Source organism: Syngnathus scovelli, chromosome 14 (genome assembly GCF_024217435.2).
Source record: "Syngnathus scovelli strain Florida chromosome 14, RoL_Ssco_1.2, whole genome shotgun sequence".
Classification (NCBI taxonomy): Eukaryota; Metazoa; Chordata; class Actinopteri; order Syngnathiformes; family Syngnathidae; genus Syngnathus; species Syngnathus scovelli.
In genome coordinates this window covers 10647509-10662351 of record NC_090860.1, presented here as the reverse complement: position 1 = coordinate 10662351, position 14843 = coordinate 10647509, and the positions used below count along the sequence as shown (strand labels likewise).

Genomic DNA, 14843 nt, shown 5'->3' with positions numbered 1-14843 from the left:
TATGTACTCAAATGCTGAGCGTACTAGAGGTCATGATTTGAGAAGATTTGGAAAAATTAGAATCCAAATCTGAGGAAGTGGGTTGGGTTTAGACTAAGATTCATAATAAAGTTTCAGTTTGGGATTACAAATCAGATTATGGATAGCAGTTCGAGTTCAGGTTTGGGTTAGGTTAAGGGATGGATTTACCATTAGGCAAACACAGGCAGTTCCCCCAAAAGGCTCATAAAAGTGTTCAGCAAAGTTTGCTTCGATTTAAAAGGGTCAAGTCCAAAATGATCTTGACAATTCTATGTTCTATGCAAGGTGCTTATCCTTAGCTCACAGCGAACATAAAATGCTTCCAAGCCAAATGAGTCATTTTTACCATTGCATCAACACAACTATGAAGTCAAGAGAAGAAAAACGGTTGTTTTGTTTGCTTGGGTCTCACACAAATTTCTCCGTGGTGACCTTTGAAGGCAGCTCTTTTACTACCGGTTGCCAAAAAAAAGACAAATATTCAGCTCATGAAAAAAAAATAACCTTTGTCTGATTCATTGACCAACCACGTGGTATTCTCATCATCCTGCCTGGTAGCTGACACCTCAAACAGGAAGAGACTCCTGCCATGACCCATCAGAGGTTAACAGAGGAAGCAGACAAGTCCGGATCACTTTCGTCACAGGAGCACCGGCGGAGCTAGAGGGGGGCCACGGGGGCACTGCCACCCCCCATGAAATATGCTTTGACCCCTCCAAGGTGCCAGACCAGACAAATTACTTTGGTGTATTTTCCCACTGATTTTTTTTTAACAATTCCACACATCCCCTGTAGGGAACATGAAGAATTAGCTCCTCAAGTGCCTGTACCTGGCCTAGACTTAAAAAAATAATTTCTGAAAACATGCTGAGACTAACTACGGATCACATGCGGCAGCGAGTATCAATACGAGTCATGAGAACATAGCTGCAAGGAAATCAAGCTGAAAACATAGTTTACTAGATGGCTACTCGCGATTATCAAAAACTAAAAGTGATTTTTCCTCAAGTTTTTCCCCAATATTCATTCAGTTTTTCAATTTTCGATTGGGATGAATCAAACGCAGAATCCCATTCTCTTGCCTATAGATGCTCCAATCGCTAGCCTGGAGAACAAAGGTTAAGCCAATCTGTGGCTTCGAACCGTAAACACGGTCTATCGCCAACCAGTACGCAAAAAAAAAAATCGGACATGTGCTGGCCAGATGTGAATACATTTGTGGAAATCTTTTTAACTGGAAAGAAGGAATATACAAATGGCCCGACATGTGGATGACTAAAGCTATACAACGAGTCTCAGTTTGGCAAGACTTTCGGGGTTCTATTCACCAACTGGTCACTTGGGGGCAATTTGTGTCTTTTTATGGCCCGGCAAGACCAGTTCAAGGACAGACAAAGTCAGTCCAGGTGAGGATATCTTACGCATTGGCCTATATCCTGACAATGGGCCAACACGGGCTCATTACTAGCCAATTCCATCCATAGCGTAAGACCTGGCAAACCTCCCACTAAGGTTTGTTTAACTATTGGGGCAAAGTTTATGACTGGTCTTATGAACCGAGACCCCGTACGGTTCATGAAGAAAAACCGGACTCAACTGTACTTGAAGAGCTCAGAAGATCATCAAATAGCTGCAGAGCATTCAGAATGCTGCAGCTTGAGTTCTTAGCAGAACAAAGAGATCAGAACTTATTAGTCCAGTCCTAAAGACCTTACAGTCAGCTGTAGAATGGATTTTAAAATAATGCTACTGGTCTATACATCACAAATGGCTTGGGTCCTGAATACATTAAAGTTCATGGAATATAAACCCAGTAGGGAGTTCAATGCTTCTGATAGTCTTTGGGAATCGGTGATGTCCAGTGGCTCCAACCACCCGTTTTATATACTTAATGTTTAAAACTGCAGCTGCCATCTTAAAGGCCAAGGGAATACTTGTAGTCAATGAGTAGACAGGAAGACAGCCGTAAACCAAGAACCTTGAAGTTCTCGCTGCTAAGATGCCTGAATCGTACGCCGATGATGAAGTTTACTCATGAGAACGTCGTAGTGTACGTTAAAAAGCTCACACAGGAAGTACAGCACATCGCCTGAAATGTTTCATGACACATCGAGTATTATCGGGCTTCACCTCCCAGTAGGACCTCGAACGCTATGAATCAGCCTCCCTCTAAGGTCATTTATAATACGGGGCAGCCACCAGCTGCGGGACACTTAATCTCCGGCGAAAAAAAAGGCCGTTTTCCCCCAAACCGCTTGTAAGCTTCTGCTCGTCTCTGACCGCACTTTAAATCATGTTCACAACAAAGCGCATGGAGGGATATAATCTAATAAGGTGATTTCGGCGGGGACTCGCGGGTGTTGAGAGACAGGTCACGGTACTTAAATGACAAGAGTTTGGAAAAGGGAAATGGAAAAGTCAGGGGGTACGGGGGCCTCCCTTGTCCTGGCTGGAGGATTGGGGGAGTTGCTTCAAACTTGGCGGGCAAAAGAGTGGGAGTCCCGAGTAAAGTGATAGGATACCACCCTGCCTTCATAATGCTTATGGAATCTCTCCTGCATGACGACAGATGATGTCATCATGGCGGGGCGAGGATCCATACATTCTTGGGCTGTGATCGGTTTCCAAACCTCATCCCTGTACACAAACTAACAGGATGCTTTTAGTCTACAAGAGCGTCTCTATCTGGAGAGAATTATCTTCTGATACTGTTGGAGAGAAGACAGACACGTTCTTTTGAAGCAGGCTGAAATGATTAAATGCATTTTATCTACGCTTGATACTACAAGTATAAACCAATTTTGACTACGAAGAGATTTTTCCAAATGTTGGGAATAAAAGTCACTGGAAAAATAAATGTTCAAGTAGAGATGCCCAAAAGCAACAAAGAATTTCTACTGTATTTCCTCCCACCACTGATTTATGTTAATGACAGTAACTTAGAACCTTTCCTCCAAAAAGTGACCCCCCACAGGTTCTTTGGGAAACAGGAAGTACTTTATCCATGGTACACTGCCTCTGGTCCAAGTGCCAGAGGACGACTGATTTGCGGACCCTCTTTAGCAAGCATTCCTAGGGGGGAATTTGAGAGGGGGCATTATGCAAATCACCAGGTGCATGCTGGGACCAAATAAGACTGGACTACCCGCCACACAAGTACTTCAAGATGCATATCTGCTTGTCTGTTTTGGCCAAACTACAAATGCATGTCCACCTCCTGGAAATTCAATTTATCTAGAAAAACAAAAAATGATTGGTTGTGCAGGACGTTTTGGACCACACGACAATTAACTTTAGTTTAGTATATTCACAATATGTCTGTGTAAGGTATCTTGCTCTTCTATGAACACATTCAAGGTCACCTCCAGACTGGTTTGCTCAAGGAAAGGCTTAGGAATTAGCTTCCGTGTGGAGACACTGCCCCCTGCTGTCTGAATCCTGCATTTTTCTTAATTTTTTTTTTTTTATACTTTTCTTTTTTTCTATATTTCCATTTCCAAATTGATTTCAAATACATTGAGTCCATTGTTTTGTTATTTTTATTCTCATTAACAAAGCAACTACAGGAAATCTCAAACATTCATCATCAGAGGCCCGCCGTAAAAAAAAAGAAAAGCTCCTTATCTTAAATGTCATATTATATAGGTGAAATATAAACAACTAACAGTCCACAAGATGTCTAATCTAGCAATAATTAAGAAACTTGAGCAGGTTTTAGATTTCTTTTCTTCAAATGTTTTGTTAGATTTTTATCCAGTAAAGAGCTCTGGTGAAGGTTGGAGTGATGAAACTCAGCAATATTAAAAAAAAAAAAAAAATACTGAGGAAGAGGGAAGAAATAAATGTCTGGGGAAAAAAAGAAATCTAAAACCTATTTAAAAAAAAAAGACCATCTGAACGTTACTAGAGCAGTCAGCGGTCATGAAATCACTAATGCACAACTCCTTCATGGTTTTTCTTAATTCAGTTCATTGGGGCTTTAGAAGTTTGGAAAACACAAAGTACACTACAATAGTGCTGAGGTTACATGTTAAGCACATAAAAACTTTTTTTCAATAAACCTACAGTGCACAAACAAAAGCTTTCCGTAAAAAAAATAATATTTGCTTCGCTCTGGTGTTAAGATCTCATAGATGCTTAAATTGAAATACTACATTCAGTATCCTTGAGGGGAGCTGGGAGCATCCTCACGTTTGACTTTATGAATTTACATCTATTGTTACATTTCAACTCAGCAGTATTTAAGCTAGGGAAGATTCTTCTAAAAATAAATAGCTTGGGGCGGGATTAACAACGAGGTGTGTACTGCGGGAAAGGAGGCAGCTATGAAAACTGTGCGTTTGCTCAAAGCCACTGTACACTTGTGTCATGTGATGCATAGGCGGCCAATAGGAGATGCTGAGGTAAAGCCATAAAAGGCCGGGAGTGGTACAAAAAAAAAAAAAAAAAAACACGCCTTGTTAAGCCCTGCGTGCTATCTAACAATTTGTTTTCGACCGTTCCGCTCACCTGTACACGTCTCTGGATACAATCAGAGGCCAAGCATGGATAAGGCAGCCTTTAAAAAAATACTCAACACAAAACCCGTTACCGCTCCTAAAACAGAAGGGTGGGTCAACATAAAATATTTCCTCGGAGACACAATAAGCTAAAAACAGACACAAACAAGAGAGTGGCTTCTTCTAAATGTGACGCCACCCCGAAAAAAAGCTGTCAATAAATTAAACTTTGAAATGAATCAAAACCCTTCTTCATAAAAGGTCACATGAAAGGAAAAAGTCCGCTGTGTTTAAACACAAAAGGAGTATTAGGACCACACTTGAAAAGAAATCTATCAAAGTAAAGCCGGAATGTTACGAGGAAAAAGAAAAAAAAATACAGCTGGGAGTTGTTGGGGGTTTTTGATTAAAGTAATAAAGATGATTATTATTCTTTTTCAGGAATGACGTTATAAGGTTCTGGAAAAAAACGGTGTATAACTGGAATTAAATTGTATAAGCATGAAACCGGTCATATTGTTCATTGTTAAAGAATTAAATCAGAAAGAAAGTGGAACTAAGTAAAAATAGAGGAACCCTAACATACTCAACTTGATGACATAAATTTGTTTTTATTATTAAATAGTTCACCTTTACCTCATGAAATTTCAACCTTATTCTTCATTTATTATGGCTTCTTTTTCGGACTCCTAATTTTCTTCTCGTTTTCCAATGTTAGTTTTATTTTGTGTGGCCCTAATCCTCCCGTGTGCACACGTGTATATATGTACAAGTAAATAAAAGCGACGGTATATATTTACAAACACGTGTCAAGTCCCTGATGGTTTAAGGCCAAAGTGCTCGCGATGTAGACGGTAGCCACATCCCATGTGAGCTTGCTGCCTCAACTTTAGTCTTCCTCAGTTTGTACAATAATACTCAAGGCCTTTTTGCTCTAGTGTTAAAGAAAAATCAGCAGTAAGACCAAAAAAGAAGCTGAAATTTTAGCCTCTTTTTCTACAGTTTGTGGCTTCCTAATAGAAAAGTTTTTATGTACATACACCAGTTCATAGGATTCCAGCGCGGTCGTCTGGGAGGCTTCCTGGGACCCCTTCCCGTCCTAACGAGTCTTTGCAAGGGGTTTGACGAGCGGCCGGTCTCGATAGAGTACCGTCAGAGCATCCCGAAACCTTCGCTGCCCTCGCTGATGGCCAGCTTCAGCATCTTGTGCAGCTCCTCGTACGAGTCGTAGGTGGGGAGACACAGCTGGTTGAAACTGCACACAGGAAAAATATAATAAATAAATAAAAATCATTTTGATATAGAAATTAGGTATGAAGGGATCTTCTGTGAAGTCTGTTATGCATTTAATGTATGTACAAAACATAAAAAAAGAAAAATAGAAGACTCATCATGCACATACTGCAAAAATAATTATTCATATGTACTGTACTGACCAGGTGTGTGCGGTGGGCAGGGTACTTTGTGTCGGGGCAGCGATGATCTGGAAAGAGGGGCACAGCGTGTTGAAGCCTCCAGGGGGAAGCTGCGAGGAGCCGGTGGTGAATTGCAGGAGGCGAGCCAGCTCCTCCTGAGTGAAGCTGGATACCACAGCCCAGAACCACTTCATCACCTGCGGGGGACGAAAGCGGACACTGATAAGCCTTGTCTGGCTTGAGGCGAAGACAATGGGAGACGGCGGCTGACCTTCTCCCGGAAATGCCACGATCCGCCCACGATTACAGCGTGGGCCTTGAAGTCTTGCACGTTGATGTCACCAGTGCCGCACATCAGCAACTAAAAACAACAAATAAAGCACAAAGCAAAAAAACATAAGCAATTAATGCCCCACCAACCACTTAAAATAAATTGTCAATGATAATGTTATCACTAAATGTAACACTACAAATTATGATTCCAAAGCAGTTTAATTTCATACTCAATCTTCAAGATTGGCCTAAATAAATAATGAATTGCGTATTGTGATTTTTTAATTTTTTTTCCCCACACCAGACACATTTTAGGTTTCACACTTAATGGGCAGGCTGAGCCAGCAGGCACAAACTCCCAAATATGTATTTTATTCAATAAAAAATTACTCCCATTTTAATCTAAAAAAATCACATACCTCCAACTCGTTCTCATCGAATATGGCTAGCAGGTTTTCTGGAACCAATTCATTCAAACCTGCGATAGATATGGAAACATTACACTCGTTATATGTACATTCCCTTGAAAAAGATGCACGAGGGTGGGGGCGTGAAAATAGCAGGAAGCTTTTGCGTACCTTTCAGGAAGTGTTCCACCTCATCCCTCACCTGACTGGCCAGTCTATATTGGGCCAGCAGATTGAGATAATGAATCTTGTTTTCGTTGGTAACTGCAATTTGGGCTCCCCCGGGGATCAGCTCCACCACCTGAGGCAAAAACAAATACTAAAACTCAAAGATGGAAATGCATTTGGCCAGAATCCGTGAGAAAGCAAAATTGCTAAGCTACGGTGATCCACCACCTTAAATGTTCTTTCATTTGGAATAAAATAATTTTGCCAATTAAACAACATGGCATCTCTTTTCTATAGATTGATATAGATATGAAGACGTATAGATTTCTAAAAGATAAAGACCCTCACCTTTTCCAACTGTCCCGACTTGTTGTACTTCTCCTCAGCAAACACCAGGTCCATTTCGCTCACGTCGTTGTTCAAGATGAAACACACTTTGGTCTTGTACAACTCCTGGTCATCCGTTTCAAAATACTACACATGCGGAGGAGGACAAGAAATGTTGAAATAAACATTTTATCTTCTTAATAGTGATCGGGGTCTGCTTTTGAAATGTTTCGATGCAGAGCAGCTGGTGGCTAAAACTTAAATTAGAGCAGGTGTAATATTTCATACCTTGTAATTCATCCTGAGACCAATGATTTGGGCCAAGAAAGAGCGCGTGAAGCGAGCTCGGACTAGTTGTTTGTAAGCCCCGCCGAGCGCAGACTCGTACAGGCACTTCCCGACGACGCGGCCGGCAAACTCGTATATTTTCAGTCGCAAGTGTGCCGGTCGCTCGGCATTTGGGTGCACCTGAATGACCAGCGAATGACCATGTGGTGACTTTTTGTTTAAGATTAAAAAGCCACAAAGTCAATGCAACTCACCAGGCCCTGGTTGTTGTCACTGAAGCGGGTGAAGAACTGGTTGGACGTGTCGAAGAGAGTCTTGCATATCAGTTCAAACCATTCCCTGCGAGGCCCTCCCCAGTCCAGAGCTGCAGAGCATCATCAAAATGTTACTCTGGCATTCCGAGGAAATGGAGCAATTATTTACGATTGTCTAAAACTATTTTGATTTACCTTCCTCATCGTGAAAGAGCACCTCAAAGTTTTTACTCCAATCTGACACTGAGAAGTTCCGCGTTGCCTTCAGGGACTGACACAGGGAGATTTTTCACAAAGAGCTCATAAATCACCTTATCTACTCTTGGATACAAAAAACACTCACTGAATCAAGAATGGAGTGCCGGATGATTTTTAGGCAGGTCTTGGTGCGAGGTCGCTTTGAGTGAATGTGCCTGAGTTCACGTTGAAAGAAGTTCACCTTGTCCTGGAACGTTTCCGAGCCGCCTGTGGACAAAATACGTGTTGGAAAAGCGAACTCATGATCATGTATTTGACTTGAAAAAACAAACCTATGTTTTTGTGAAGAAAGCGGATGAAGGTGGCGGCCATGATGTTTCTTTCTTTGCAACTGAGCTCCACAGGTGCCTGTATTCCATCATCCACCACGAGCGTCAAATACTTGTGAACGGGGTCCAGACCGTGATAGCTAAACTGAAAGACGAGAAATTGGCAGGATGATTCCGTGTCAAACTCAATCCAGCTTACTGCATCATTTTTAAGGAAAATGATGTACAAAAGTTTGACACACCCTGATTAGAAACAAATTACATTTAAGGTGGGTTAAGTCTTAAAGGTTTAAAAAAAACTACGTTTTATTTACCTTTGTTCCAGGACAAACTCTAAAAGTGAAAAGGCGCCATGGAATAATTTTCAGGTAAAACTCCTTCACAGATAGTTGCTGTTTTAAAAAAAAAAGTAAATTTATAAATATCGTATATAGCTACAAATAGGTCTTGGGCTCTGTCGATGCACTTACCTTTGGCGATATGTAACAGTAGACCTTTTTTGGTTTCTTAATTTTCTCCGATTGGCCCTCCACAGGAGAGTCGTGCTCGTCCTCTTCCTCCCCCATGGATGGCCTCCTCTGTGGAGCCAGCAAAGAGGAGGGGGGTAGTTGCCACGGCGAGCTGCTGTAGTTCCCGTTGCTGTAGAGGTACGCCTCAAAGTAGATGCTGTTGCCCGGAGTGGACACATTCTTCTCCACGTAGGCCTTCTCATTCTCTATCAGTCAAGGAAAAAGTTGCAGCACGCTTGAGCAACTGTGCAGGAAATGACTGATCTTTTTTTTTTTTAAATTTAACACCTTTTAGATGACAATATATTTTACATATAGAGAATTGCAACAAACATTAAATTCAATTTACCCACCATTGAGAACAATAATGTCAAATTCCCCATTGCTGAGCGGCTGATCCATATAAGCGATGCGGGCCCTGAAGCAACCGGTCTTCCACAAGGTCAATTTCATCAGAACCTGACACTGCTGCTTATTGAGGGACACCGTCTTACTGAAGAAGTCCTCCATGCTGTCGTCATCCACCGTGCCCAGCTGCAACACAAATAACGATGACAGAGCAATGGCGGCGAGCTTTCAAATTCCCATTTTTTCCAAAATTGAAGATGCTCCCTTACAGAGTGCATGTGAAGGCTGTAGTTGACCTCATCTGTGAGTGATGTGGAGTTACTGGTGGGGTTTCCATATTCATCTCTGGGCTCAATCTGCAGTGTGTGCACCTTGCTGTGTGTTAGCACCAGCGTGGAGAAATGGTAGGCTATCTTGGTCTTGGATGGGACGACTGTACCTGGAGTGAAAAAATTAAAAGTCATCAGTAAAAAAAAAAAAAATGCACAAAGTTTAAATATAGTCCATTAAAACCAACCTGGCTGGAAAATTTTATAATAAGGGCTGTAGGCCACGTTGAGGCCACCAAGTTTGACGGCGACCTCGTAGCGGCCAGCCTTGCGCACGGTAAAAGTGACTTTGACCACGTGTGACTCTGTTTCTACTAAGACCTCCTGTGTAACAGGGATATCCAGAGCCAATTCAATGTGGGTAATGTTGACCCTCAAGCCCACGGGCCGATGTGCCGGGAAAGGTTGGCCGTTCTTGTAGAACAACTGAGAAGAAAGGAAATAGCAGATGAGTGTCACGATTAAAGTCGGTGAGTGACGTTTCGAGCCCGAGGGCAGATCATTACTTGGACTCTGAAGCTCATCGTCTGCCCCACTTCTTGTGGCTCCTTCCAATCCCAGGACACTTTGCAGGAGCGCGGATCCAGGTAGTTGCCCCGCACATAGTCGTAGATGCTGCGGTCGCCGCGCCGGCCCGGATCCTCATTTTGCAGGAAGCTGACAACCCGGGCTGCAAGCTCACACAGGAACTTGATGGTGAAGACAAATGCAATGATGGAAACAGTAATTCCACCTGCCGGATGATGTGAGGAGACACAAAGTTGGAAGAATTACAATTTGGGACGTGCTTTGCCTGGATCCTGCCAATAATTGTATCGAAGCTTATCAGTCTTTTCTATATTGACGGCTCGACATGCACAATAGATTTTGTAAATCTAACACAAATTCAAAATTGTGTTATCGTGAATTTCAATTTCTTGGGGCTCGTTATTAATGTTCTTCTAAGAAAGGGGTCAGCCCAGTTCTCTATCAAATGTTGGTTGCTATGCCAGTAAATGATTTTCAAAAGTGATAAGGCAAACCTGTCTTGGGGCATAAAGCAAACAAACAAAATCCGTGTCAACGGAGGACACCAGATCTGCAGTTCTTATAAAAGCAGACGAATTAAAAGCCGTTTCCTGTTCTCGCAACACGCTGCTTTGAAATGTGTCCTTTTATCAACAGGCGTTAAATTAGACTCGCACTGAGGTTTCCGACGTTTGACTTCATTGAAATGCACAGAAAAGAAAAACTGTGTTCCTGGTGTCCTATCATGTGTTCATTCTAACTTATAATTGCTCACTGTACTCTAAAGCCAAAGAAGACAACTCAAAAAATAAATAAAAACACTTCAATTACATTAAGGACATAAAGAAGGTGGTCCATGTGATGGGTCATTCTCGAAAATAAAAATATAGTACACCAAGGTAAAGTCTGACAATCTAGACGACGGCCTTTATATTTGTGGGAATCAAATTTCCATCGGAAAACACAACACCCTGGTTGCTTAAAGAGAAGTTGTGATCTTCGATATGGACTCACCAATCACGTAAAACATGAGGTCCCTTATCAAGAAGCACAGTGCCACAGTACAGCCGAATAGGAGCGCACCCGCTGCAAAAGACATGAAGAAGAAAAAAAAATACAATGGTGTGATGACTAAGTGGGACAATATAGTCTTCGTACTTGAATGACAAAATGAAAAAACGATCTCACCGAATGACCACTTCTCATTCAGACGCCTTTCAGCAAGACTGCGCACCAGCTGGATCTCGTAGTCTTGGTCACGACTCCTCCGCGAGGTCCGGAGGATCTTGATGCCGGTGGACAACCTGACGTAGTCTTCGTAGTAGTACCCCCAGGCGGCCAGGGAAAGGGGCAGCTGACTGTTGAACTGTGACAGATCGTCCAGATTCATATAACCCAAAGTCTTCAGCCTGTAGCGGATAAGAAAAGGGATTTCATGCAAGCTAACATTCAATTTTGTACACGCACAAATATCATCACCGCCGAGCCCGATCCATTCAGCGGGATTGCTACAAGCAAATATTTGTTATCACTCAACCAGCATGTCATTTCCATTTTTTCACATCAACTGTGATGTAAGAACAACGAGGGTAAATGACATGACTTTGACATTACAAACTTTTTATATTGCCTTATAAAATTCTGAATAATGCATCATTTAAAAAAAAAAAAAAAAAAAATTTGGTCTATAGTCCAGTGTGACTGGTTTTCTTTTTTTTCTTCACAATGTATTCCTGGTGCGAGTTATAGTCCGTAAACTAGGGTTAATACATTTATACATAATATATACAAACACACACATATATATATATATTTATGAATAAAACTATTTAAGCAATTATATTTCGTTCATTGATCAAATCTAATCTTAGTTAAATATATAATTAGTCTGTCAATTAAAATGTGGAAAAATTCATTAAATTTGCCATTCATAAACGAAAATGCAATGCAAGAAATAACTGATTAAGTAAATTAAGTAAATAAAAGCATAGCTATATAACACACAACTTTTCATTGATAGTTTCCCACCCTAATAAATTTGATTCCCTCAGTAGAAGTCTGCGTTAATGCAGCAAATTACCTGAGACTGTATCTCGTAGCATTCCGATGGACTTACGTTTTATAAAAATGTCCTAGGTTCTGAGAACAAAGCCACTCCTGAAAGGCAAAGTCTCGGAGCAGTCGAATGTGAGCCTCAGCGATTTCCCTCCAGCTCTGTTGTTCCTTCACCACCTCTTCCAAGCGACTCAGTACACTCAGACTTAGCTCCTCCAGTGTCTGCACATCTAACAGAGTACCATATCAAAATTGTCTATGAGGAAGCCAGAAAATGCTCTAATTAGTTTCACACATTAAAACAAGTCCTCCCTCCCTTAAGGGGGCACTTGGCAAAGGCGATGTTCTGTTATACGAATGAGACAACTTGGTTGAACATGTTCCAGTCGAATTATCCTCTACCATTTCTGGAGGCGCCGTGTAACAAATACATCTATTTTATCACCAGCCCAATGTACACTGACCTTCAAACAAATGCTTGTATTGAGAGAGACGGTGTCCTCGTAGCCATTCCTCAATCTGACCGTCTTTGCCTTTCTTCCAGCGCACTTCCCAGAAGAAGATCCACAGTGCGGAGCAGATAAGGAAGGTCAGGAAGAAGCGGCGGTCCATCAGACCATAGTGCCCCTGCCCTGACTATCTAATTTCCTGGTGAAAGAACAACAATGATTGCACTCCAAAGCACGACGAGAAATACAACAGTTAAGAAGTGATTTTGAGGAAACACTTTATTCTAAACCTAACATTGCAAGAAGCTTGCGTTGTGATTGGGTCAACTACACGAACATGAATATTCATAAGGCACTATCAAGGACTAGCTGGGCAAATGAGAGAATAACAATAGCCCTTTTGTTTGACACAATTTCAATGACCTGGAAGAAGTTACCTGATTGACCTCTACAAAATGCAACAGAATGAGGACAGGTGTTTATGACGTCACAAAAAGCTTTCATGACGTGATAGCTCGGAGTTATTCTTAGACAATATATGACGAAAACACCACACGGGAAAGGGAATCGTTTAGTTTACATAATCGACTTTAGCAACTTGGCAAAATAGATGCAAAGAATGCACAAATACATCTTTTCGGTCAACTCAAAGGTGAAAACCGGGTAGCTATGACGCTAACAACAGTAAGCACAAAGCTAGCAAACAGCGTCAAATAAGTCAATAAAAGACCAAGACATGTAGGAAGAAGCACATCGTACGCATAAACGATAACATTCACAACCTTTCAACAAGGTGTTTCGTACATTTAAAAAAAATATAGCATTTTTACCTCGGATATTTCTCGCATCACCACAGTGCAGTCTGTGCACCTAACAACCGGAAAATACGCAAAGCGCGTCGACGAATGATGACATCATAACTGTGTCGCCAAACACGAGGGCCACATTAGCATTCCGTCAGTGGATCGTCAGGGATTAAATCATTATTTTCAAGCATGGTATGTACACTTTGTGTATGTGCGGACATGCATAATGTTGCGAGAGTTTAGTCTGTCGTGTTTAATATGTTAGTTTGTGTTGATTAATTGGTGAAGCATTGGCAGATCAATGCTTCGAGCTAACACCGTTAGCCTAGCGTCTTACGAAACGAAAATGAAAATCGGTAATAACTAGCATACATACGTTTACATCCACGTTAAGATTGACTTTTTTGTGTGATGTACAACATGACCAAGAATGATTTTTTTTCCCTCATGTAGCCGAAACAGAAAAAAAAGAAGTTTGCTGCAATGAAACGGATGATCAGCTTGAAAGATCAACGAGTGTGAGTTGTTTTCTGTTGTCCTTTATGGTTATTAATTTGAATTTAAAAGACACTCACACTCGTTTTGCAGAAATGAGAAAGATCGCCACAAACCCAAAGAAAAGAAAAAGGATCCTTCAGCGCTGAAGGAGAGAGAAGTGTAGGTGGCCAGTTGGATTTTCACTATGACCTGGACAGAGTTGGTGGTTGTTTGATTTCTCTCTCTTATCTGTTTGCACAGCCCCAAGTATGCATCGTGTTTGTTCTTCCAATACAACACTCAGCTCGGTCCACCGTACCATGTTCTAATCGACACCAATTTCATCAACTTCTCCATCAAGGCCAAACTGGACATTGTTCAGTCCATGATGGACTGTCTGTATGCCAAATGTAAGCATGATTGTCAAATTTCAATCGTTTTATTATAAAGATTTATTAACAGCAATTTTTTTGTTCCAATCCAGGTATTCCGTATATAACTGACTGTGTGATGGCTGAAATTGAAAAACTTGGAATGAAATACAGAGTTGCGCTTAGGTATGAGCAACTTCCCATGTCTTCACCCATTTCATTTCAATGTATGTCACAATTTAAGTTTTTGCATTGCAGGATAGCAAAGGATCCGAGATTCGAGCGCTTGCCTTGTACACACGCGGGAACATACGCTGATGACTGTCTGGTCCAAAGGGTAACACAGGTATAACATCTGCTATTAGCAGAACAACATGTTTTCTGGTTTTGTAGATGTGATAACTGTTTCATAATATTTCTGCAGCACAAGTGTTACATCCTGGCAACTGTGGATAGAGATTTGAAGCGAAGGATCAGGAAGATCCCCGGAGTGCCCATTATGTACATCTCAAATCACAGGTAACGTCGGTCTACACTTGGACTAAGTAGAACTCACAAAAGTAATCACACAATACTAATTTTTTATTTTTACACAGGTACAACATTGAAAGGATGCCAGATGACTACGGCGCACCAAGGTTTTAGTTATACATACAAATGTGCAGTCGTTGTAAATAACTTTTCTTTTGTCTACATTCAACTTTTTGGGGTAGTTTGAACTGCAAGAAATTGTGTTTCTATTAAAAATGTGGATCATGCAGTTTCAATAAATTATTTCATGCAATTTGTCTTGAAGTCTGATTTTTTTTAAAA

The 14843-nt window shown here is 41.3% G+C and overlaps 2 protein-coding genes across 2 annotated transcripts; one reads left to right on the top strand and one right to left on the bottom strand.

Annotated features, from left to right (window-relative positions):
* Positions 1–3542: 3542 nt before the first annotated feature.
* arel1 (apoptosis resistant E3 ubiquitin protein ligase 1) lies at positions 3543–13315 on the bottom strand. The gene is made up of 22 exons (XM_049739441.1): positions 13207–13315; positions 12392–12575; positions 11989–12157; positions 11061–11281; positions 10887–10958; positions 9872–10098; positions 9554–9791; positions 9306–9475; positions 9042–9222; positions 8650–8894; positions 8494–8571; positions 8183–8324; positions 7996–8117; positions 7848–7923; positions 7653–7762; positions 7399–7578; positions 7132–7257; positions 6787–6916; positions 6628–6686; positions 6207–6296; positions 5957–6132; positions 3543–5775 (listed from the first exon to the last, which is right to left on the bottom strand). Exons 2-22 carry the CDS (start codon positions 12537–12539, stop codon positions 5673–5675), a joined length of 3063 nt encoding a protein of 1020 aa, XP_049595398.1. The 5' UTR covers positions 12540–12575; positions 13207–13315; the 3' UTR covers positions 3543–5672.
* fcf1 (FCF1 rRNA-processing protein) lies at positions 13218–14814 on the top strand. The gene is made up of 8 exons (XM_049739449.2): positions 13218–13374; positions 13636–13700; positions 13771–13839; positions 13921–14069; positions 14144–14216; positions 14289–14376; positions 14455–14549; positions 14627–14814. The coding sequence occupies exons 1-8, from the start codon at positions 13372–13374 to the stop codon at positions 14673–14675; spliced, it is 591 nt and encodes a 196-aa protein (XP_049595406.1). The 5' UTR covers positions 13218–13371; the 3' UTR covers positions 14676–14814.
* Positions 14815–14843: the final 29 nt, after the last annotated feature.

Bases quoted from the DNA above. Each gene is read 5' to 3' on its own strand.
- arel1 (XM_049739441.1), bottom strand. From the start codon at position 12,539: ATGGACCGCCGCTTCTTCCTGACCTTCCTTATCTGCTCCGCACTGTGG. The intron at 7,579-7,652 runs GTGAGTTGCATT...CTGGTCATTCAG, and splicing joins GTGACAACAACCAGGGCCTG to GTGCACCCAAATGCCGAGCG. The intron at 7,258-7,398 runs GTATGAAATATT...CCGCATGTGTAG, and splicing joins GTCTCAGGATGAATTACAAG to TATTTTGAAACGGATGACCA.
- fcf1 (XM_049739449.2), top strand. The intron at 13,840-13,920 runs GTAGGTGGCCAG...CTGTTTGCACAG, and splicing joins GCGCTGAAGGAGAGAGAAGT to CCCCAAGTATGCATCGTGTT. The intron at 14,550-14,626 runs GTAACGTCGGTC...ATTTTTACACAG, and splicing joins ATGTACATCTCAAATCACAG to GTACAACATTGAAAGGATGC.